Raw genomic sequence first — 23,314 nt, 5'->3', positions numbered from 1 at the left:
AGACAATACAGCCACATTAACATAACTCTGTTTATGCAGGAGCCTCCATTATGTGGTTTGCGTCTAATTATTGTATAAAATGAATGAGTAAAGATTAAACTATTTGTGAAATTATGTAAGGTGATGTTGAACCGTTAATGTGAGAGAATTGTATTCCCTTCAAAGTTTAACTAAGTCATTGGCCCGCCCCCGTGAGCACAGACTGGCGGGCGCATGAGACAGCCCTTTTCTACTGTTACGAATAAAACCACCACCTGAAGAAATCCTCTTCAGACCATGCGTACCTCGGTCAGCTGAGGGAGCGAAGGTTGAGTAGAGACCACAAAAACCTCAGTATAAGCTAAGGTTGTAATGGCTGTTGAAACTCTGAGACTATCGATTCCGACAGAATAAGAGCAAATCTTCTATACTAATTACTAGTCTAAAGCTAGAAATTATGTCGACCTGAAATGCGAAGACCGACAACCGCCGCAACATCTATTCTACAAGAACATTTCTGAATGTTACTCTGAAGTATCCAGGCTAACCACAATAGACTTCATGGAAGCAGAGAGACGATCAGATGAACTTTCCAACAGAAAGACGGACGATTCCAACAGAGATCACAACGACACACTGAGCGTAAATATATATTGATTGAAGTTATTCCCGAATGAGTGAGCGTTCATGTGCAGAGGATTAGCATTTTAATTAATATAATTATCACCTGTGTAGTGACTCTTGTCTTTCCCGCCCTTCTCAGTCCACATCCACTTCCCTTTGTCTAGCAAGCCGTCATATCGGCTTAGCCCACTAGGGAACCTCCCCTATCATTTCCTTGTAATCATATCTACTGTTTCTTTGTTTACATTTACATGATTAGTTTAATCACGTAATAATAATTACAGAGAATTGATTTGATAAAATAACAGTCTTCAATTTAATGATGCCAAAGACACGACAGATATGACAGATAGGAGTGGCTATAGAGTCAGCTACCATCCTCAGTAGCTTTCCATCTACGTTGTTAATGCCAGGATGTTTGTCATAATTTTCCCACCTCTCACACACTAACTTTACAAAAATATAAAATTCAAACTTGCAATCCTTTACTTTCATTATTCGTTTTTTTATGCATGAGTGCGCTCACTGTTCGTTGTTGGCATTTCCTGCCTAAGTTTGCTCACTTTGTCAATTAAGTAATCATTAAAATAACTGGCAACATCAAATAGTTTTGTGATGAATAAGCCATCTGATTCGATGAAAGACGGAGTTGAAATTGTATTTCTGCCCATACATTTATTTGAAAGTACTCCAAAGTTTTTTTATATCATTGATCTTGGCTTCATAATACAGTTTCTTATTTTTTGTTGTTGTGTTTAGTCACATTATTTCTCAATTTTCAGTAAGTCAGCAAGTAAGATGTGCAGGCAGACTTGTTAGCCACTCCTTTGCACCATCTCTTTCAACCAGACATTTCTTAAATTCCTCATCAATCCATGGAGCCTTAACAATTCTAACACTCAATTTCTTAACAGGTGCATGTTAATCAATAATTGGAAGAAGCAATTTCATAAATTCATCAACTGCACCATCTGGATGCAGATCAGACCCACAAATATTTGTATCATCATCCACATAAGAGTCACAGCAAAATCTTTTGTATGATCTCCTATACACTATTTTAGGCCCAGCTTTTAGAAGTTTGGCTTTCCTGGATATAGCCACTATATTGTGATCACTGCATCTAAAGGGTACTGATACAGCTTTAGAACAAAGTTCTATACATGTGGGTGATCTTGTTTCTGTAGTTTTTGTAAACACCCTGGTAGGTTGATTAATAACCTGAATCAGATTACAGGCACTGGTTACAGTAAAAAGCTTCTTCTTACGCGAACAGCTTGATGAAAACCTGTCAATATTCATGTCCCCAAGTAAGTAGACCTCTCGGTTTACATCACATACACTATCAAGCATTTTACACATATTATTTAGATACTGACTGTTAGTACTTGGTGGCCTATAGCAACACCCCAAAAGAAAAGGCTTTAGATGTGCCAGATGAACCTGCAACCACAACACTTGACATAAGATCTTCTCTAAGCACATACAGCAACACCTCCCTATTTGCATCCCTGTCTCTTCTATACATGTTATATCCTTGTATAGCTACTGCTGTATCATCAAATTAATGATCTGATGTTAGCAAGTTATTGATTTCATTAACCTTATTTCTAAGGCTACATATTGGACTAGGATAAAAAGTAGAATAAAAGTACTAACCCTCCCCTAGAATGGTAATACATTATACAGCAGTTAGCATAACCCTAGCCACTTTCCTAACCCTAGCCCTAACCCTAACCCTAGCCCTAACCTTAGCTTCATGTCCACACCCTGGTTCAACCCTAACCTTAGCTTCATGTCCACACCCTGGTTCAACCCTAACCCTAGCCCTAACCTTAGCTTCATGTCCACACCCTGGTTCAACCCTAACCCTAGCCCTAACCTTAGCTTCATGTCCCACTGACCCTGGTTCAACCCTAACCTAGCCCTAACCTTAAGCTTCGATTGTCCACACTGGTTCACCTAAACGCTAGCCCTTACCTTAGCATTTCTATGTCCACACCGTGGTTCAACCCTAACCCTCGCCTAACCTTAGTTGCATGACCAACCTGGTTTCATAAAACCTAACACGAACTAGCATAACCCTAACCTTGGTCTCTGCACCTCCAAAGTCCCCAATTTAAACCCTGCACACAATGAAAAACACACACACACACCACACACACACACACACACACACACACCCACAACACACACCACACACACACACACACAACACACACACACACACACACACACCCACACACACACACACACACAACACACCACACACACACAGACACAACCCCACCCACACACACTATGCTGCTGGATCAAGGTATAGCCAGCCAAAATACAACTGCATCTTTACCCACTTCTCTCTACATGACAACATACGGTGAATCAAAGACACCGCTTCAATTCAACAACGAACAAGAGCATTGTTTCATGGGAACCTTTATCACTGCGTCAGCTACAATTAATCAAGAGCTACAGTATAGGACGAATTGTCTGGAGTCGAGTACAGTAACATAGTCTATTGAGTGAGATGGTGGGGGGGGGGGGGGGGAGGGGTGGAGGATGGTAAGGTGAATTATGTACTTACATGGGAGCCATTTTCTATACTGGGGAGAGGAACTTCCTTCCTACTGCCAACTTCCTGGTTCTGGTTCTGGGATAAAGAGAGGGATGAGGAGAGGGAGGGAGGAAAGAAAATGTCACTTGGATGAAGGGATGAAGTCATCATGTTCATGCTGATTAAACTAAACAGGGAGAAGAGCAATGTGTCCATATGGGGACAAGCAGTCCTCAAACCTGATCACCATATTGCATGCAGCTACCATGACCGTAGTGAATCAGAAGCAAGGTATTGGGATTAATTTATAAAGCAAGTTATAAGCCAATAGGCAACCAAGCAGGAGCGTAGCATAACCATTTGATACAGAAGTATGGTATCAACATGGTAATGTACCAACTGGTGAAGCTCAACCCAACAGATCCTCCTGTCATTATCATTACAGCATGTTTGTTGGCACTGTGATACAAACTGGAGTTTATTTAAATATTAAGTGCCATAGATAACCAAAGCCAATTGTGTGGTAGCAGTATGACATATTGTAAACATGTGACTCTGCACAGTTTAGAAGGGGGAGAAGTCTTTATAACAAGCCTATTTTAAAAGGATGCACATGCAAAAATTGTGAGGCAATATCATATTAAGGCAGAAAACTAAACAATCTGGCCAGAATCTGGCAAAATATATTCTCTAAATGTGCAGCCCATTATTTGCACATGCAAAACCTGTCATGGCAGATTTGAGTGATTCTCTATACCCTTATCCCCCATGAGCACCATATTTACACCAGTCCAGTTCCTTTCAAATCCACCAGGGGGATTGAATTAGTGTGCAGTTCAGGGAGAAGGGTAGTGAATCAGACTGCAGCCAGAGCTTGCACAGCATAGTCTTCAAGCCTTTCCGCTATTGTCAATTGAGTGTCTGATACATACCAGGTCGCCCTCTGGTGGCTTAGCTACGTCAGTGCAGCTGGAGACCTTTGTCTCGTTACAGTTGATGTCAGCCTCCATTTGCTGCAGACACACACACAAACGCTACACTATTTTTGCTTACTCCAAATCAAGAGCACATCTGCCAAAGAGGCTCAACACACTAGACATGGCTATTTGTCATCTAGAAGACCATGTACCTACACGTAGTGTACAAAACATTAAGAACACCTTCCTAATATTGTGTTGCGCGCTGAAGTGTTGCAGTTCTTGACACAAACCGGTGCACCTGGAACCTACTACCATACCCCGTTCAAAGGCACTTAAATATTTTGTCTAGCCCATTCACCCTGAATGACACAGACATACAATCCATGTCTCAATTGTCTCAAGCCTTAAACTTCCCTTTTTAACCTCTCTCCTCCCATTCATCTACACGTACTGAAGTGGATTTAACAAGTGACATCAATAAGGGATCATATCTTTCACCTGTTCAGTCTATGTCATGGAAAGAGCAGGTCGTCCTAATGTTTTGTACACTCAGTGTATTCAAGTCAATCAATTTCTATGCTCAACACACACTGAATTGAGTTTTCACTTCAAAGATACCCGCTCCAACACAACTCATCCTCATCATTACATGAATGACACACCAGAGGCACCAATTACATTTTAATCAGGCACCTGTGGGACCAGCACAGCTCCATGCTCTGCCTTTAGAGATGAATGGAACTCCCGCATGCTTTCATAATTCTCTTTAATGTCCTGTCATTACTTTAATCCCTCTATAACAATGTTATTAAAGTCCCAATGCATTAAAAAAACATGATTTGATTTTGGCCTTCCATGGTGACATCACCATGCGGTAAATGTGTTAATTGAGCAATAAGAAAGAGAGTTCCAAACCTCTCTGTAAATAACAGCTAATTTTCAGTTTCTCTTCCTACTCAGACCACTCAGACCACTCAGACCACTCAGACCACTCCCAGACAGTCCTAGCAAAATCCTTGCTTGAGAAATTGCCCTTTGCTAAGAAGCTATTTTTGTTTACAACAATTATCCAGAAATGATTTGATATTGAGATGTTCTTTAAATGGCTCCATTGGACCTTTAAGTCATTGTGATCGTGAGAATATGTCACTCAATCGAATCAAGAGCTGCAGTACAGCAGAGCTACGGAGAGAAAAATTCTCATCTATATTAGGATTATATGCTTCCTCTTTAAATTACTAATTACATTTCCCTCTGTTTACGAAAATATCAAACTATATTGATGGGGTAAAAACGAACCTATAAATGGTCTTATTCACCCAGTGTTTCCATTTCCTGCTGAAGATCATTTCAGATGCCTTCTGGTCAAACTGTAGGGCCACTCTGCTACATTTGTCATTTGATCATTAGTATGCACTAGCACTGGTAACACTAATCTGCACTGGTACCAAAGTGACTCTTATCAACTGGATGCAAGAATTTCCTTTGTGTTGTTTTAGGAATGCTGCATTATCTCACCAACCCCCTTGTCACACCTCTGGGTAGCAGAGGTTCTGTTGTGATAACATCCTTTAAGTCTGATATCACTTTGTAATGCTATTGTTCAACAACTCAAATGTTGAATCCAAACTGAGACCTTATAAAAGGGTCTCAGATTCATTGTCTCTTTCTCTTTTGTTCCTGACCTGCGCTGGTGAGATTCATGCTCTCTCTCGTTCTTTCTTTCTCTCTCCACCCCATGTACTCTTGGGGCATGCCCTTTCAGGCTATGACTTCTCTCCCTCTCTGATCAATCTGAGAATAATGCCGTGTAATGCTTGTCAATGCTTTGTAACTTAAGTTTATGCCTTGTATGTGATTTCAGTCATTTTACAATGTTAATTAAATGCACTTGTATTTAAGAATTCCATTCTCAGACCTTTCTTGATTGCCTATTACTGTTGCATATTGCAAAGATATCTTTATGGAGTCAGAACTTTTTAAATAGGCTAATTGTATAATCCCGGATCGCATGTGAGGCATATATGATCAATATTACAACACTAAACTGATAGCACTCATCTGTCATGTTTATTGGCAAAGGACTTGGCTAGAGCACCAACAGATTTGACTACTGTACCAGGCTAAATCATCAAACATCAAAACACAGAGGGACAGGAGTGAGTCCATATGCATAGACTGATCTAGTGTACCTGCTCGGACATGTCCATGATGTTGGTGCTGGTGACCTCTGACCCATTGGTGTGTGTCTCCATCTTAGTGTCGGCCTTCCTCAGCATCTGGGCAGTGCTAACAGCACTGGGGTCTTTCCTGGCTACTGGGGGCTGCAGCAGGAGGAAACAGACAGGTACACTAAGATTTCATAGACCATAGACAGTCTATTCTTCTCCAACGTCGTCAATATTACCTGACGGTAAACAAATCTTTAACAAATGTCCTAAAATTGAGGCCCGATGTACAGTACCAGTCAAAAGTGTTGACACACCTACTCATTCAAGGGTTTTTCTTTATTTTTACAATTTTCTACATTGTAAAATAATAGTGAAGACATCAAAACGATGAAATAACACATATGGAATCACGTAGTAACCAAAAAAAGTGTTAAACAAATCAAAATACTGTATGTCGTTTTCTATGTGTATACAGTATGTTGTAAATAATTGTGGGTTGCTGAATCACTTGACAGACTCATGAAAATCCATCAAATTTGAATCTTACTTACGTGATGTCTGAATACTGTATATTCTGTAATGTACGTGCTGTGGCCTTGACATGTTACTGACCGTGCTTATACTTAGTTCAACTACAATACATTTCTTATTCAAAAATTACAATACTGTTCAAACAGACAATGAAGCAATACAAGTATGGTCATACACTACAGTATCAATTGGTGATTGTACATCACTTCATTTCAGACCAAACATTTAGTAACGCAAGCATGACTGACAATGGAAGGGAAAATACAAGAAAAAAATACACATTTCACAATAATCTGAAACAACGAAAACAGCAAATGGACAAACCATAGGAAAATAAATAAACAAAATCAAAAGATTAAGCAAAAATATGACAAATAATTGTATAACATGTAAACATAAAATTAAAACATCAACAAAAAAAAGAAATGGCAACTGAAAATGCGCCAACAGAAAAGGTGACTGGTCATTAAAGGAATGAAGTTATCTACTTCCCCAGAGTCAAATGAACTCATGGATACCATTTTTACGTCTCTGCATCTAGTATGAAGGAAGCTAGAGGTAGTTTCGCGAGCCAACGCTAACTAGCGTAAGCGCAATGACTGGAAGTCGATGGTATGTATGAGCATGCTAGCAGTTACCATGGTCTTCCAGTCATTTCACAAACCCTAGTTAGCAATTGCACTAACGCTATTTAGCAACTTCCTTCAAACTGCATGCAGAGACATAACAATGGCATCCACGAGTCCGTCTGACTCTGGGGAAGTAGATAAAGGGCTTTACTGAAAAAAATAATGAAGTATCCCTTTAAGGGCAGGATTCGCTCTCAGAAGCAGGAGGGAGGAGACGGGGAGTGGCAAGGATCAGGGACGGGGTACATTGTGTCTACCTCATGGCGCACACGTTCCTCACGGTGCACAAGGGGCATCTCCTCTACAGCGGACATGTCATGGGAGCCCATGAGACGGGCCGAATAGAACCTGGAGGTCTCCTCAAAGTCGTCCCGGCCCACCTCGGGCAACCACTCCCTCTCCCCCAGCTCAGACAGGCCCTTGGAGAAATCCTCCACGCCCGTGTGGAGGTCCATGATGACGGTGAAGTCCACCTCGGCCTCCAGGCTGGATGTGGAGCTGACCGTCATGCTGGAGCACTTCCTCTCAATGCCCAACTGGGTCTCTTTCATGAAGACCACCGTGTCACGCTCGTGGTCTTCCTCTGAGGTGGAGCCCGGCCGAGGCCTTCTCTCCCAGTGTTCCCTCTGGGTGAGAGAGGGGGTTACAGAAAGATGGCCACCACAACAAAATCACAACACACGGCCAGTCTGGCCGCAGCTCAGGGCAGGGAGTGACCATGAGAGAGGGGATGATGATGATGATGACAGTGGATGAATGATCCTCTAGAAGGGAATATGTCCTGGCCTGGAGGTGTGCATAAGTATTCATGTAGTATCTTTCCGAGGCCCTGATACCTATTATACATGTATATATTATCATAAAAATCGATCATAAAAATCTTCTCCAGGCATGCAATTTGCCACATTGTATATGGAGACGAGAGGAGATAAATGGGGAAGTCTTACACAGAGGAAATTACTTTTAACGTAATGGAGGGTAAACGCCTGTGGCATAGTCAGGGTTCAGCCTCTATGTATGCTGCTCATATGACAGAGTTACCCATGTGTGACGGTGAGGGAGACAATGGGGAGTGAGGGACTAATTTACCACAGGGGAGAAATGGGAAAATGGTGAGGCATGTGGTTGAATTCAAAAATGTAAAGTGACCTTGACATCATCTACTGTATCTTCATAAATGGCAAGAGTGGAGAGAGGCTCCTACGGAGGGAAAGCAGGGGAAGAAGGAGAGCAGCCAGAGGTTAGTCCAAGCTGGAGAGACAGACTACTAGACATCAGTAGAGAGACTGGGTCTCTGCTAACAGGCCGTTAGAACAACAAAACAGCACGTTTCTAACATAGAAGGGCAGTTCCCCCTTCCACCTATTTGTGAGTACAAAAAACAAGTAAGCTTACTACCAGCTTGGACAAGAGAAATGAACCCACCATGTAAAGCCAGTTGTCATACTTGGAATTAGTATAAACTAGAGTGTAATACAGAATGTTCTATGGACAGGTTGTAAGATTTGATAGTGTAGAACAGCCGTAGCAGCATGGCAACAGTCAATCATTGGCCAAGGACAGAATCATAGAATGCCACAAACCACACAGACTGAATTTCAAGGGGCTCAAATGGCCAAAGAATAGTGTTTGGTTTCAATGACATCAAAGGCAGTTTTGGAAGTCAAAATAAGCAGGCTTGTTCTGATTTTATAACATGCTTGTAAGCCAATTCAATTTTTTCACACCCAGTATACATGGCTGGTGCTCTCACATGCTGTTTGTCAGTTTTTGGGTGAGGCAGCTTACAAAGTGATCTCACACCTCCTTCCATGCCTGATCGTGCCAATGTGTCCTGGGCCTAGAATCAGATTAAACGCAGGGAATGATTTAAACTGTTTGATCCCAGTCCTAATTTCTAATTATTATAATTCCACTGCCAGATACATGCAAGCACCTAATGACACCAACTGTGAAATGAAAGTGGTGACTCTCTTTCTGAAAGCTAGTCTGTCTGTGTAGTTACAGTACAGCAGCCTGGGGATTGCTGCTTGAGGGCTTGTTGCCTGCCTCTTTTTTCACAGTCTGGGTGGGTCCTTTGCTTTACAAGAATGCATATAGCATCCAATGTATGATCCTTGTAAAGCATTTGATCTGGTTTATAAATAATAATTTACCAATAAGGTACCGTTATTCATTTTCATGCTAATGAAGTTGATATTTTGAAGAAGAAAAAAAAACATGTCAAATAACAAACTATTTACATTACATTATGCAAAGTATCTTTGAGGTCAGGAGATGAATGGCCGACATTTGACTGATGAGCATACTGTACAGTATATGTAACAGAGTGCCTTTATGGGTGATAATGACATGTTTCTCTCATTTTCTCATACAGTTCCTGTCACAGTCAATTGAGCTGTAAAACATGTATGAAACCATGTCTGAAGTCCATGCCTTCCTCCACATTTCAGCTTGGAAACAGCATGGAGGAGAAGTGCAAAAAAACTCAGCGCCATGGCAATATGCAAGAGGCTTTGTTTCCTTGCAACCCTCTGCGAAAGAGACTTGCTTAGAGGGTTAGTTGGAAGGAACATCAAGGTTCAAATGTGAATAGAAGGGGGAATAGAAGCCGAGAGCAAAAGCATGAAAAGTTGTGTTCGTCTTTTTGACAATCTCTACCATAGCCCTGTTGTGAGTTTTACAGATTTGCAAGCAGTTGTGTTTCAGGTTTGCTGTGAAGCATAAGGGTGAAGGGAGGCAGGGAGGAGTAGGGGGGCTAAACGGGGAGGATCCAAACTCATAGCAGACAAAATGCATTGATGGCGGCATCAGCCAATGAGACGCAGCCAAAACAAGTGTCTCATAAGTTACACTCCACCCCCTTCTTCATATACAGGCACATATAAGTTACATGTATATTCAAGTCACTGAAAACAGGAAAATAAGAAAATGGGAGTGTGCGGGTCAGTCTGAAGCTCATGCGATGCTTTTTGCTTCCAAATGACTGAAAAGCCAAGTTACCGAGTGTCTCTTCTTGGCAGCATCCAGGCCAGGCTCCCTGCTAGCATTGCGGTTGATGTTCCGGAGTATGAGTCCAGACTCTCTGGCTTTCCGTGTTTTCACTGGAGGGGCAGGAGGAGCTGTTCTGGGAATCGCTGAAGCTTGAGCTGGAACTGAGGCCTTAAAGCTGAGAAGGTGATGACTCTCTATGGCTTCTCTAGCCACCTGAAAGGGATCGTCACAGGCAGTGCTGCTCTGTTCCTGGACCAGCTCTTCAGTTTTAGCCTCGACTCTCGTCAAGCCTTCCAGACCCCAGAAGCTGCCCTGTACCTGTGTAGCTTCTCTGTGTGACGTGGTCGGGGAGTGAGTCCGTCTTGCTGGACTAGTGTTGGTTGTTATGAATGATGTAGGCAGGGTGAATGTTGGATGAAAGGTGGGTGCGTCGTTCCGGTTGATGTCTGAGGGTCCCTCTGAGGAACCCCCTGACCATCTGTGCTCTCTTCTAAAAACTCCAATCAGCTCAGAATCAGTCTCCTGACTCCCTTTGTCCTGCTCATCTTTGCATGCTAAGCTCTTTGACCTTTCGGGTTTGAGAGGAACGATCCTAGTTATTTCCGACTGACTGCTGCCTGATAGTCTTTGAAAAGACCTTCTCTGACCCCTGACCTCTGACATGAGACCTTCCATGTCCTCCCCCCCAGAGTTACTGGCTTTTCTCTCATGGGTCTTGTCCACCCTCAGTTTGACCTCTGCTATGTGTTCTTTATTGTCAGTCATGCTCCTCTCTCTACAATCAAACTCTTTAACCAGTTCTGCTAAACTATCCAATTCTTTCTTATCAGGACCGTTGACAGAGCCCAGCACTTCATCTGCTGGCTGGACTTCATCGGTGATGAAGGTTTTAGCCTGGTCGTTTTCATCACACCCTGCCGGACCATCCACAGCACTTCCCGGAGTCTCCTTGTCTTCTCCTATTGATGTAATGTGGTCCTTCTTGTTATCGTCACACACAGCGGCAGACACCACTTTCTCCGTCCATTTTGCCTCTGGTGATCTCTCCTCATCTTTCATCAGTGCACTCGTCCCCCAACACTGGTCGTCTGGCTCCTCTCTCGTTGTACTGTCTTCAGGGTGGTCTATTAGTCCCGCCTTTGTCTTCTCTGTAGGACTATCCTCCCAGTCTGATCCCTCATCGTCTTCTTCGCCGTTCGAGCCGTCGCCCTCTTTCTCATAGATGAATTCTGTTGACATTCCCAGGTTCAAACTATTGGGTCTCTTCTTTTTTCTGTGTCTGTTGAGTTGATGATCCTTCTTAGAGTCTCGGAATGGGACTGGTGCTGGGGTTGATACTGGGTCTGGGTCTGAGACCATGTCATTCTTTGCACCAGAGTCATCTGCTGGAGGTACTTTCCACTGTGTATCATCATCAGAAGATTCAGTGGTTTCAGCTAATTCCACCATGAACCGGCTGTTGCTAGTCAGCCGCGGTTCAGAACAGTCATCATGGGCTTCCCTTGTGGCTTTGGGCAAAGAAAAGTTATCAATATATGTTATCATTTCTGGCCCATCCTCCCCTGTAGCCTTGACATGAATCATCTTGGCTACTTCTCTCTCTTTTTCCAGTTCTTTCTTTCTTTCCCAAGAGGAATCAGGGACTAATGGGGGAGGCGAGGTGGAAGCTTTGTTCTGTTCCTCGGCCTTCCAGTCATGGTTCTGTTGATAAGTGTCTTGTTTCTCAATCAATACCCACTCCTCAGAGCCCTACATGTTGATATAGATTAAACACAGTTAGAGGTGCCAACTGAACTGTAACATAGGTTAACAGCTACAGTACAGAAATGTGTTTTTATTGTACAAATAGATCCTCTACAATCCTCCATGTAGATGGTAGGTGCATGCTCATATACTGTAATCTGCTAATCATTTCTGCTTCAATTGCTGCAATCATACATCGAAATGTTACATTTTACATCAAAATGTATATGTTGGTTATTGCATTTCTTAAAAGATTTTCTCAGACACAATGACTGCAGCAGGTCAGATTAAAACAGGATTCAAGGGATATCAGCTATAGCTGAGTGAGCAGTATGTATATAAAACGGTACCAGGCCACAGTTTCATTACCAATAAAGGGCCAACTACAGTACAGTCAGTATGTTATGAGGTAGAAGTTAGAAGAGAGAGGAAGAGGAAGTGAAGAGCAACCTCTGGGGAAGTCACCAAAGTCTTCTGGAAGAAGCCCTCTACAGAGAAGCTGTTTACTGGGTCCTTGCCCCCCACCTTATGGGGGGCCGAGCGTTACCCACCAGGAGAGGTGTGGAGGGGGAAGAGAGAGGGAGGAGAACAGCTATTAGATGAGCCCCAACTGTATGGTTCTTTGTCACAGCATACTATCCAACTTTTGGTAATTTCATGCAAAAGGGGAAAAGGAAAGTGAAGGATAGAAAGGGGGAAGAAATACTGATTCAATGGGCTAGGGAGACAAGGGATTTTCCAAAAACACTGTACGACTCTCCTGAATCAAAGTCCTAGCTGAAATCTAAGAGCCAATCAAGATGAATCTTGAATCAAACAACGAGACATGGGCCTAGTTAGCTTCCACCTGCACATTGCGGCTCCCAAATCCACATAACCAACCGGGGAGGTATTTGCAATGCAAAAATAACATTTGCAACTACATCAAAGGCTTTATGATTTCCTCTGAATCTCTCTGAGTTGGACTCCTCCAGGATAGAGAGATTTCTTAGGCCACACGTTGTCATTATTCAATCAGGACAATGGCGTCGCTCCCCCAGATCTATGTAGGTACATGACAGATGGCGTTTTCATGCCCTCGAGGATGTCTGATGATAATCTCTATGGCTATAATCTGATTGTTCTCAAAGAGCAGATGTGAACGCGTCGGTAGACTACATAAATATCTGGAAACAGACTGCATTGACAGAGCTACACTAGAGAGTACTATCGTATTACTGTATCTTAACAGTACAATCACAATGTGAAAGTGATCAAAACGGCAGGGGCTTTTGCGTTCTGACACAAAGGGAAGATTTTTAACTGTCAGGCAATCAAGGTGGGTAGACGTTCGAGATGGTTGTTCCTCTAGGGCCTCATACTCAGTAAATCTCCAGATTTTGCACATCTTCTCTTCAAGTTATTGCGGAATCACTTTTCTACCATCTCTAAATAAACTGGGATTTTGCTACAAACGAAGATGCGTCGTCAATAAAGCGGTGAATTGGGAGCTTCAACAATGTGCGGGCCTTCTTGATCTTTACTAGTGTTCTTTGTTAGCCCAGCACCTATGTTTTTAAGGATGTGCATATGACCACAAACACCCACCTTTAATGATAAACGCAGGACATGATTTCAGTTTTTTCAAATTCAATGTGTTCTTATGATCTAGACTGAACAAAAATATAAATACAACATGTAAAGTGTTGGTCCCATGTTTCATGAGCTTCATGTTTCATGAGATCCCAGAAATGTTCCATACACACAAAAAAGCTTATTTCTCTCAAATGTTGTGCACAAATCTGTTTACATCCCTGTTGGTGAGCATTTCTCCTTTGCCAAGATAATCCATCCACCTGACAGGTGTGGCATATCAAGAAAATGATTACCACCATAATCATTACACATGTGCACCTTGTGCTGGGGACAATAAAACACCACTCTAAAATGTGCAGTTTTGACACACAACACCATGCCACAGATTCCGCAAGTTTTGAGGGAGCGTGCAATTGACATGCTGACTGCAGGAATGTCCACCAGAGCTGTTGCCAGAGAATTGAATGTTCATTTCTCTACTATAACGTTGTTTGAGAGAATTTGGCAGTAACCGGCCTGACAACCGCGGACTAAGTGTAACCACGCCAGCCCAGGACCTCCACATCCGGCTTCTTTTGTGGGGAAAAACAAATTCTGATTCACCGATTGGGGAGCCAGGCCCAGTCAACCTTAGGGCCAAATGAATTTATTTCAATTGACTGATTTCCTTATATGAACTGTAACTCAGTATAAATTTTAAAAAATTGTTGCATGTTGCGTTTATATTTTTGTTCCGTATATTTTAGCAGTACCATCACACTATCCAATAGACTGGGTCTGAGTCTGCAGCAATATCTACAGTTGAAGTCGGAAGTTCACATACACTTAGGTTGGAGTCTTTAAAACTAATTTTTCAACCACTCCACAAATGTATTGTTAACAAACTATAGTTTTGGCAAGTCAGTTAGGACATCTATTTTGTGCATGACACAAGTACTTTTTCCAACAATTGTTTACAGACAGATTATTTTACTTATTCACTGTATCACAATTCCAGTGGGTCAGAAGTTTACATACACTAAGTTGACTGTGCCTTTAAACAGCTTGGAAAATTCCAGAAAATTATGTCATGGCTTTAGAAGCTTCTGATAGGCTAATTGACATCATTTGAGTCAATTGGAGGTGTACCTGTGGATGTATTTCAAGGTCTTCCTTCAAACTCAGTACCTCTTTGCTTGACATCATGGGAAAATCTAAAGAAATCAGCCAAGACCTCAGAAAAAAAAATTGTAGAACACAAGTCTGGTTCATCCTTGGGAGCAATTTCCAAATGCCTGAAGTTACCACGTTCATCTGTACAAACAATAGTATGCAAGTATAAACACCATGGGACCACACAGCCAATAAACCGTTCAGGAAGGAGACACGTTCTGTCTCCTAGAGATGAACGTACTTTGGTGCGAAAAGTGAAAACAACAGCAAAGGACCTTGTGAAGATGCTGGAGGAAACAGGTACAAAAGTATCTATATCCGCAGTAAAACAAGTCCTATATTGACATAACCTGAAAGGCCACTCAGCAAGGAAGAAGCCACTGCTCAAAAACCGCCATAAAAAAGCCAGACTATGGTTTGCAACTGCACATGGGGACAAAGATCGTACTTTTTGGAGAAATGTCCTCTGGTCTGATGAAACAAAAATAGAACTGTTTGGCCATAATGACCATCGTTATGTTTGGTTGGAAAAAGGGGGAGGCTTGCAAGCCGAAGAACACAATCCCAACAGTGAAGCACGGGGTTGGCAGTATCATGTTGTGGGGGTGCTTTGCTGCAGGAGGGACTGGTGCACTTCACAAAATAGATGGCATCATGAGGCAGGAAAATTATGTGGATATATTGAAGCAACATCTCAAGACATCAGTCAGGAAATTAAAGCTTGTTCGCAAATGGGTCTTCCAAATGGACAATGACACCAAGCATACTTCCAAAGTTGTGGCCAAATGGCTTAAGGACACAAAGTCAAGGTATTGGAGTGGCTATCACAAAGCCCTGACCCCAATCCTATAGAAAATGTGTGGGCAGAACTGAAAATGCGTGTGCGAGCAAGGAGGCCTACAAACCTGACTCAGTTACACCAGCTCTGTCAGGAGGAATGGGACAAAATTCACCCAATTTATTGTGGGAAGCTTGTGGAAGGCTACCCGAAATGTTTGACCCAAGTTAAACAATTTAAAGGCAATGCTACCAAATACTAATTGAGTGTATGTAAACTTCTGACCTACTGGGAATGTGATGAAAGAAATAAAAGCTGAAAGAAATAATTCGCTCTACTATTATTCTGACATTTCACATTCTTAAAATAAAGTGGTGATCCCAACTGACCTAAAACTATAATTTTTACTAGGATTAAATGTCAGGAATTGTGAAAAACTGAGTTTAAATGTATATGGCTAAGGTGTATGTAAACTTCCGACTTCAACTGTATCTACAATAAATAACCACATACAATACCTTGAAGAATTATTATTGTCCTTAAAAGTCATGGTCAAAAAGACAGTTATTGGTTTCACATCAGACTGTAGATTATTCCAAAAGCACACAAACACAAAACCCCAGTACTGTCTGTTTCCTTATGAATAATGGAGAAAAACGTTCTCCTGTGTTGACCTCCAAGCATACTGGGTTCTAGGAGAGTCAACTGTAAGAGGTGCTACAAAACTAACTGCAAGACTGGAATATCAACACTGTCGGTCATACACAGCCTCTTCGTCAAACGTTAAGGGCAGTTTAAACAGAAGTATTAAAAAGGTGCACTACGCAGAAATCGCTCCACCATTTCCTGGTTGCTAAAATTATAATAGTTCACTTAATTTCAGTTTACGTGACAAAACAAGCAAGTATAGTGTAGAGAACCATTGTACAATCTAAACCACTGTGAAATATATTTTCCATAACCAAAAATATTGTATGTTCAGCTGTTTAAAACTGGTGTACAAAACCGAAAGTACTTGCTTGTACTAAGAATGACAGATCTAGAACTAACGTTTCTATGTGAATTTGGTCGGGGTCGCCCAAAAAGTTACATATTGCAGCTTTAAGGCATTATCAGTGATATATTCATGGCATACAGTAGAGAATTGATACATAGGTTAAAGGTTGTGAATCTCTGAACTTCCACCCGTGCTCCAGTGGACCGCTGGTCCTCACCACCCTTATCCCACACTCACAGCCTTCCTCTCGGGCGTGCCACCTGGGGACGTTCCTGACAGACGCTTCTCACGGTTCGTCAGCTTGCTGTTGGGCCCCCTCAGAGCTTTCTTCAGCTCATTGATACTGGCCTGGTGCTTCAATAAGACATCCTCCGACTTATCCAAAAACTGTGTTGAATAAAAGGGGATAGATAATGATAATTAGAGAGGATTGGGAGAGAAGGAGAGAGAAATATACATTAGTTTGACATCTATATCAATTACCACTGTAGTAATCACACTGACACTCAATTCAATTGCATTATGACTTAATATGACGAGCGGAACGTGATCTGAAATAATACATCAAAGTGACATTAATATCGCAGGCAGCACACAAGAAAAGACACAATGACTTAAACTAACGTGTCTTAATACTTAGTGATTCAGCACATGCATCAAGTGCATTGTTTGTGGACTGTTATCGCATTGCTATTCTGTTCAGTAGTCTGTCTATTAATGAACATGGCATTTGGGATGCTATTAAAACCCACGGAAAGGAAATTATTATCTAACTTTTTGGATTGTTTATTAAGATGAAACAAGCACAAAATTAAAACAACTGAATGCCCTAATAAATCGTCTTAGTGACTAGCTAGCTAGTCTACTGTTGCCTAATATTCATTTTCATTGACTGTATCTGCCTCTCAATTGAAGGCTGACTTAAGTGAATGCTGTTAATTCATATGAAGGCTGGTTGCATCTCCATGCAACAATAAGGCCATCACATTAATGCTACAGGCACCTAGAGAGGAAATGGAGCTTCAGTGCACTTTCTCCCCTAGTCCTAGTCATACATTGCAGTGTTCCATGATGTTCAATACTCTGCAAATAGTATCATGAGATTTTGGTAGAGACCACTTGTTCAGTTGAGTGGGTCACGAAGCACTGTGACAGAACCAGGGTTGAAATCAATTCCATCGGAATTCCAGTCAGTTACAGAACTGATTTGAACTGCTGAAGAAATGCAATGTCCAATTGAATAGACAGGAATAGACCTGGAACAGACTCCAACTCTGGATAGATCATCAGCACAATGAGCTGTACCTCCTTGTGTCGAGGGGTTGTCTCCTGGTCCAACTGAGAGGGCAGAGTTGGGGCAGGAGCAGGGACAGGGACAGGGGCATGTGGAGTGGGGTAAGGGGAGTGGGGGAGGATGCAGAGACAGAGAGGAAGAGCAGAGATGGTGAGTCAAGGAGGTCAGGCAGGCAGACAGACAGGGAGACTGAGCAACCCGGACAGGACACAAGACAGCAGCAGCAGTAGACACAAACACACAGAAGCACAAACCAGGAACACACACATACACAACCATGCAGGCTGACTTAAGATGTTCACATTGAATTGCCTGTAAAATCCTTGCAGTTAGGCTCTTGCTCTGATAGTTGAATGATCATTGGGGAACTTGGTCACGTCTATTTGATTTGAGTACCACCTCATGCAACAACAAAAAAAATACAAAAAAATCTACCCCCGAAGCACTATTTAACAACTAAAACACAGCTGTACCAAAACCGTAGTTCATTCTAGAAGGAAATAAAATATTGCATTACCAGCATAAAATGAAGGCTTTGCAGCTTCAATGTAATACTTTGGGTGCAAACAAATATAACATGGTGCAGAAGATTACTCACTGTCGGTAAATCACTGCTAGTTTAACAGGAATATGTGGGATTACTAAACAACATGACAGGTTGGCAAAGAACAATCTCACTGACCGACAGACAGACTAACAGAGAGACAGACAGACGGCACAAGACACCAAATACCTCCTGTATATTGTCAAGTGGGGACCCAGCATCCTCCTTTTGCCAGCGAGGGTTAAAGAGAGAGAGCAAGTTAGTGAATGACAGGGAGAGAGAGCAAGTTAGTGAATGACAGGGAGAGAGAGCAAGTTAGTGAATGACAGTGAGAGAGAGCAAGTTAGTGAATGACAGGGAGAGAGAGCAAGTTAGTGAATGACAGGGAGAGAGAGCAAGTTAGTGAATGACAGGGAGAGAGAGCAAGAAAGAACAGCAGCAGGAGAGGTTAAGTTGGCTTGACATTATGAGAGAGACGTGAAGGTTCGATACAACAGTTAGTGGGGATAGTGAGCCATAACGGTTAGCCTATAAGCCACTGAGTGGCAGAGAGGGAGCAGAGTTAGTTCTGACAAATCTTTAGCTTTTTAAACCCCAACAGGGAACGTCACAGCGACTCGAAAAGTTCCAGCGGTACACTCCTGCACTCTTGCAGTCACTACCATCTGCACTGAGACATACAGATCCACCCTGACAAAAACATGATCTCCACACAAGCAGTGTGACTCTCTAAGCTTCCATACAGATGCAGGATCTTAATTTGATCACCCTGTTACAGGAGAACTATCCTGCATTGCAAGTGGGGACAAGTAGGCTGAGCCTGGGTCAACAGATCTGCTTGTGCTTTATCCAACTCCTATGTAATGTAGCCTAAGGAATGTTAGAGGAGTTGGCTAAAACATATAGATCTGTCAACCACGCGAGGTTGGGCCATTTACCCTCTGAACCAGATATGACAACCGCGGTATCATAAATCATCTACCCTATCAACCCTTCCTCCCATCCGCCTAACAGTACCTTGATCTCCTTCTTCTTGCTGGGGGTGGTGACACCCGCCTCCTCTTGATCCTGGTCTTCTTCAGGATCCCGGTCCTCATCCTGATCCGCCTCATGGTCCTCTTGGTCCTGCTCCAGACTGGGTGGTTCCAGTTCAGTCTCCTGTTCGTCCCCAGAGGGGCTGTGGAGGTGGGGGTGTTCACTGACGCAGCGCCGGGACAGACCATCCTGGTTCTCACACATGGCCGACACTGGCCGGGAGAACTCTGCTGGTTAGACAAAGGCACAGTGGGACTGTTTTTTTTTTTTACAGGGGAACAATCCAGCACTAGATATACATACATAGCCGCATCTAAAAAATATCCCATAGCCACTGATATTTCATAATATAATTCACTTTGTACAATTGTCACTTGTGTGAGTAGCCTGTGAGGAACACAACCATGGTACCTACCTCCATCCAGACTGCGGGATAGCAGGTACCTCTTGCTGGTGGATCGTTCGAAGTGTGGCGCGGGCCGGTCTATAAGGGCACTGGCCTGCCGGGTCTGGGCCTGTGTTCGCCCACTGTAGCGGAACTTTGAGCCCATCACCAGGAAGCCCTTAGGGGGAGGCTCTGGAGACACTAACCTGGAGGTGTTATAGTCCACAGACAGAGAGGAATTCATCAGCCCTAATTCTGGAGACATTAACCTGGAGGTGTTATAGTCCACCAGGCAGAGAGGAATTATCGCCCCTAATTCTGGAGACATTAACCTGGAGGTGTTATAGTCCACAGACAGAGAGGAATTCATCAGCCCTAATTCTGGAGACATTAACCTGGAGGTGTTATAGTCCACAGACAGAGAGGAATTCATCAGCCCTAATTCTGGAGACATTAACCTGGAGGTGTTATAGTCCACAGACAGAGAGGAATTCATCAGCCCTAATTCTGGAGACATTAACCTGGAGGTGTTATAGTCCACAGACAGAGAGGAATTCATCAGCCCTAATTCTGGAGACATTAACCTGGAGGTGTTATAGTCCACAGACAGAGAGGAATTCATCAGCCCTAATTCTGGAGACATTAACCTGGAGGTGTTATAGTACACAGACAGAGAGGAATTCATCAGCCCTAATTCTGGAGACATTAACCTGGAGGTGTTATAGTCCACAGACAGAGAGGAATTCATCAGCCCTAATTCTGGAGACATTAACCTGGAGGTGTTATAGTCCACAGACAGAGAGGAATTCATCAGCCCTAATTCTGGAGACATTAACCTGGAGGTGTTATAGTCCACAGACAGAGAGGAATTCATCAGCCCTAATTCTGGAGACATTAACCTGGAGGTGTTATAGTCCACAGACAGAGAGGAATTCATCAGCCCTAATTCTGGAGACATTAACCTGGAGGTGTTATAGTCCACAGACAGAGAGGAATTCATCAGCCCTAATTCTGGAGACATTAACCTGGAGTGTTATAGTCCACAGACAGAGAGGGAATTCATCAGCCCTAATTCTGGAGACATTAACCTTGGAGGGTTATAGTCCACAGACAGAGAGGAATTCATCAGCCCTAATTCTGGAGACATTAACCTGGAGGTGTTATAGTCCACAGACAGAGAGGAATTCATCAGCCCTAATTCTGGAGACATTAACCTGGAGAATCAAGAACATCAGGAACATCTTCATTGTCTGATTGCTTGGCATTTTGGTTGCAACGGTATAAAAACAACAAGGGTTAACTTAAAAATACTGGTGAAAGAGAAATTCCCCATCCTTGCTTTACAGCAATACAATTAAGAGAAATACCAGATATAAGTATGAGAGTAATTACTGGATGTAGTAAACGACTTTGTAAAATGCTGAGAACATTGGACTTGTGTTAGAGCAACAGGACCTGTTTGAAAACATTGCTCTATACAGTGGTTCCTAAACTCGGTTCAGTTTTAAACTTACTCTTGAAAGTTGTAATAGTAGAATGCACAAGGTGCAATTTCAAAATTGGGTACATTTACATTTACATTTAAGTCATTTAGCAGACGCTCTTATCCAGAGCGACTTACAAATTGGTGCATTCACCTTATGATATCCAGTGGAACAACCACTTTACAATAGTGCATCTAACTCTTTTAAGGGGGGGGGGGGGTTAGAAGGATTACTTTATCCTATCCTAGGTATTCCTTAAAGAGGTGGGGTTTCAGGTGTCTCCGGAAGGTGGTGATTGACTCCGCTGACCTGGCGTCGTGAGGGAGTTTGTTCCACCATTGGGGTGCCAGAGCAGCGAACAGTTTTGACTGGGCTGAGCGGGAACTGTACTTCCTCAGAGGTAGGGAGGCGAGCAGGCCAGAGGTGGATGAACGCAGTGCCCTTGTTTGGGTGTAGGGCCTGATCAGAGCCTGAAGGTACGGAGGTGCCGTTCCCCTCACAGCTCCGTAGGCAAGCACCATGGTCTTGTAGCGGATGCGAGCTTCAACTGGAAGCCAGTGGAGAGAGCGGAGGAGCGGGGTGCATCATCAGTTCCTCTTGTCATATCAGTCACAGCTATTTATAACTTGTCAGAAATGTCCAGATCAACTAACCCATGTCAGCAAGGTTTTTTTTTGCCCATAGATTTTCAGACTTTCAGTCCCTCAAATATTACATATCAGACATGGCAAAATGTATAGGATTGCAAGAAAATTTGCTTTAAAACGGCTAACTTTTCCATGCAACCCATGACAAAATGTGTAGTATTGCAGGAAATAAGAATTTAAACCTGCAAAATTCTCTCCACCAACAAGAGGGCTGTGAACAGTTTGCATCATGAACAGTGCTTGTGCCCATAGAAAAGGACGTTGTGCATGAGCGTGCGCAGGATGTTCCCAAATGCTGGAAGGGGGGCCCCTAGTGAAAAAGTTTGGGAACCCTTGCTCTATACTTCATTTGTTATTTAACTAGGCAAGTCAGTTAAGAACAAACTCTTATTTACAATGACGGCCTACCGGGGAACAGTCGTTTAACTGCCTTGTTCAGGGGCAGAACAACAGATTATTACCTTGTCAGCTAGGGGATTCGATCCAGCAACCTTTTGTTTACTGGCCCAACGCTCTAACCACTAGGCTACATAGTTTCTTATTCCCCTTACAGTGAATTCCTCAAAACCTGAGACAGCACAGACAGAGAAACACCAGAGACACAAGTCGTAATATGAAGACGAAGACACAAAACAGAGAAGGAAACACCTCGAGCCTCAGTGTAGTGCTGGCTGCTGTGGAACAAAAAAGCTGCTGTGGATGATGCCTACAGGGAGAGAGAGCCCTGATCAAAGCTGTGCTCTAATCACTCCTGAGCTTCCCCGGCAGTGGGATAGCAGGTGCTGGAAGCGGCTGGGGAAAAAGCTATAGAGAGATGGGAACACGATTCAAGCGAGTGGTGTTTGGTTATATTTGGCTGCCTAAAGATCAAGAGGACTTAAGGAGAAATGGCTTGCATGGGGTAACGTAACAGAGGTACAAGAGGGCTACAAGTGAGGGGATTTGATGTCTGAAGTTGCTCTTTCCATTCCGTTGCTCTTACCTGAAGAAGGTGTGGTGCTCGATGCAGACCTTCCATAGTCTCTTAGCCGCCCGGTGGTTGGGAAGCTTGAAGCCAATAGTGCTCTCAAACTGCTCGTACTGGTTCGCGAAAGAGAGATAGAGGGAGAGGGAGAGGGAGAGGGGAAGTCCGAAAGGAAGGGAAGGTGGGAAAAGAGAGGACCAGGTGTTTCTTGGGGTTACATTTACTGCATGAATGCATCAACGTTCCATTCCGTATGTGTGTATGAGGAAGAGACTGCAGTTTAGTATGACATGATACATTCTTAAAAAACGACT

The 23,314-nt window shown here is 42.9% G+C and overlaps 1 protein-coding gene across 7 annotated transcripts in view; it reads right to left on the bottom strand.

Moving 5' to 3' along the window:
- Nucleotides 1-23,314, bottom strand: part of LOC111969837 (band 4.1-like protein 1) — a 115,179-nt gene that overhangs the window by 5,343 nt on the left and 86,522 nt on the right. The window contains exons 11-23 of one of the 7 annotated variants that reach the window (XM_023996140.2): nt 23,019-23,116; nt 19,936-20,111; nt 19,503-19,750; nt 18,675-18,710; nt 17,953-17,985; nt 16,885-17,034; nt 12,596-12,670; nt 10,412-12,151; nt 8,558-8,608; nt 7,666-8,034; nt 6,270-6,401; nt 4,090-4,170; nt 3,188-3,253 (exon numbers count right to left, since the gene is read on the bottom strand). In XM_023996140.2, the coding sequence (XP_023851908.1) occupies nt 3,188-3,253; nt 4,090-4,170; nt 6,270-6,401; nt 7,666-8,034; nt 8,558-8,608; nt 10,412-12,151; nt 12,596-12,670; nt 16,885-17,034; nt 17,953-17,985; nt 18,675-18,710; nt 19,503-19,750; nt 19,936-20,111; nt 23,019-23,116 (3,255 nt within the window). The remainder of the gene's footprint in view (nt 1-3,187; nt 3,254-4,089; nt 4,171-6,269; nt 6,402-7,665; nt 8,035-8,557; nt 8,609-10,411; nt 12,152-12,595; nt 12,671-16,884; nt 17,035-17,952; nt 17,986-18,674; nt 18,711-19,502; nt 19,751-19,935; nt 20,112-23,018; nt 23,117-23,314) is intronic. The other 6 variants (XM_023996141.1, XM_023996144.1, XM_023996145.1 and 3 more) reach the window with 6 other exon arrangements.

Source organism: Salvelinus sp. IW2-2015, linkage group LG11 (genome assembly GCF_002910315.2).
Source record: "Salvelinus sp. IW2-2015 linkage group LG11, ASM291031v2, whole genome shotgun sequence".
Classification (NCBI taxonomy): domain Eukaryota; kingdom Metazoa; phylum Chordata; class Actinopteri; order Salmoniformes; family Salmonidae; genus Salvelinus; species Salvelinus sp. IW2-2015.
The sequence above is the reverse complement of the archived record's forward strand: the minus strand, read 5'-3'. Positions and strand labels throughout refer to the sequence as shown.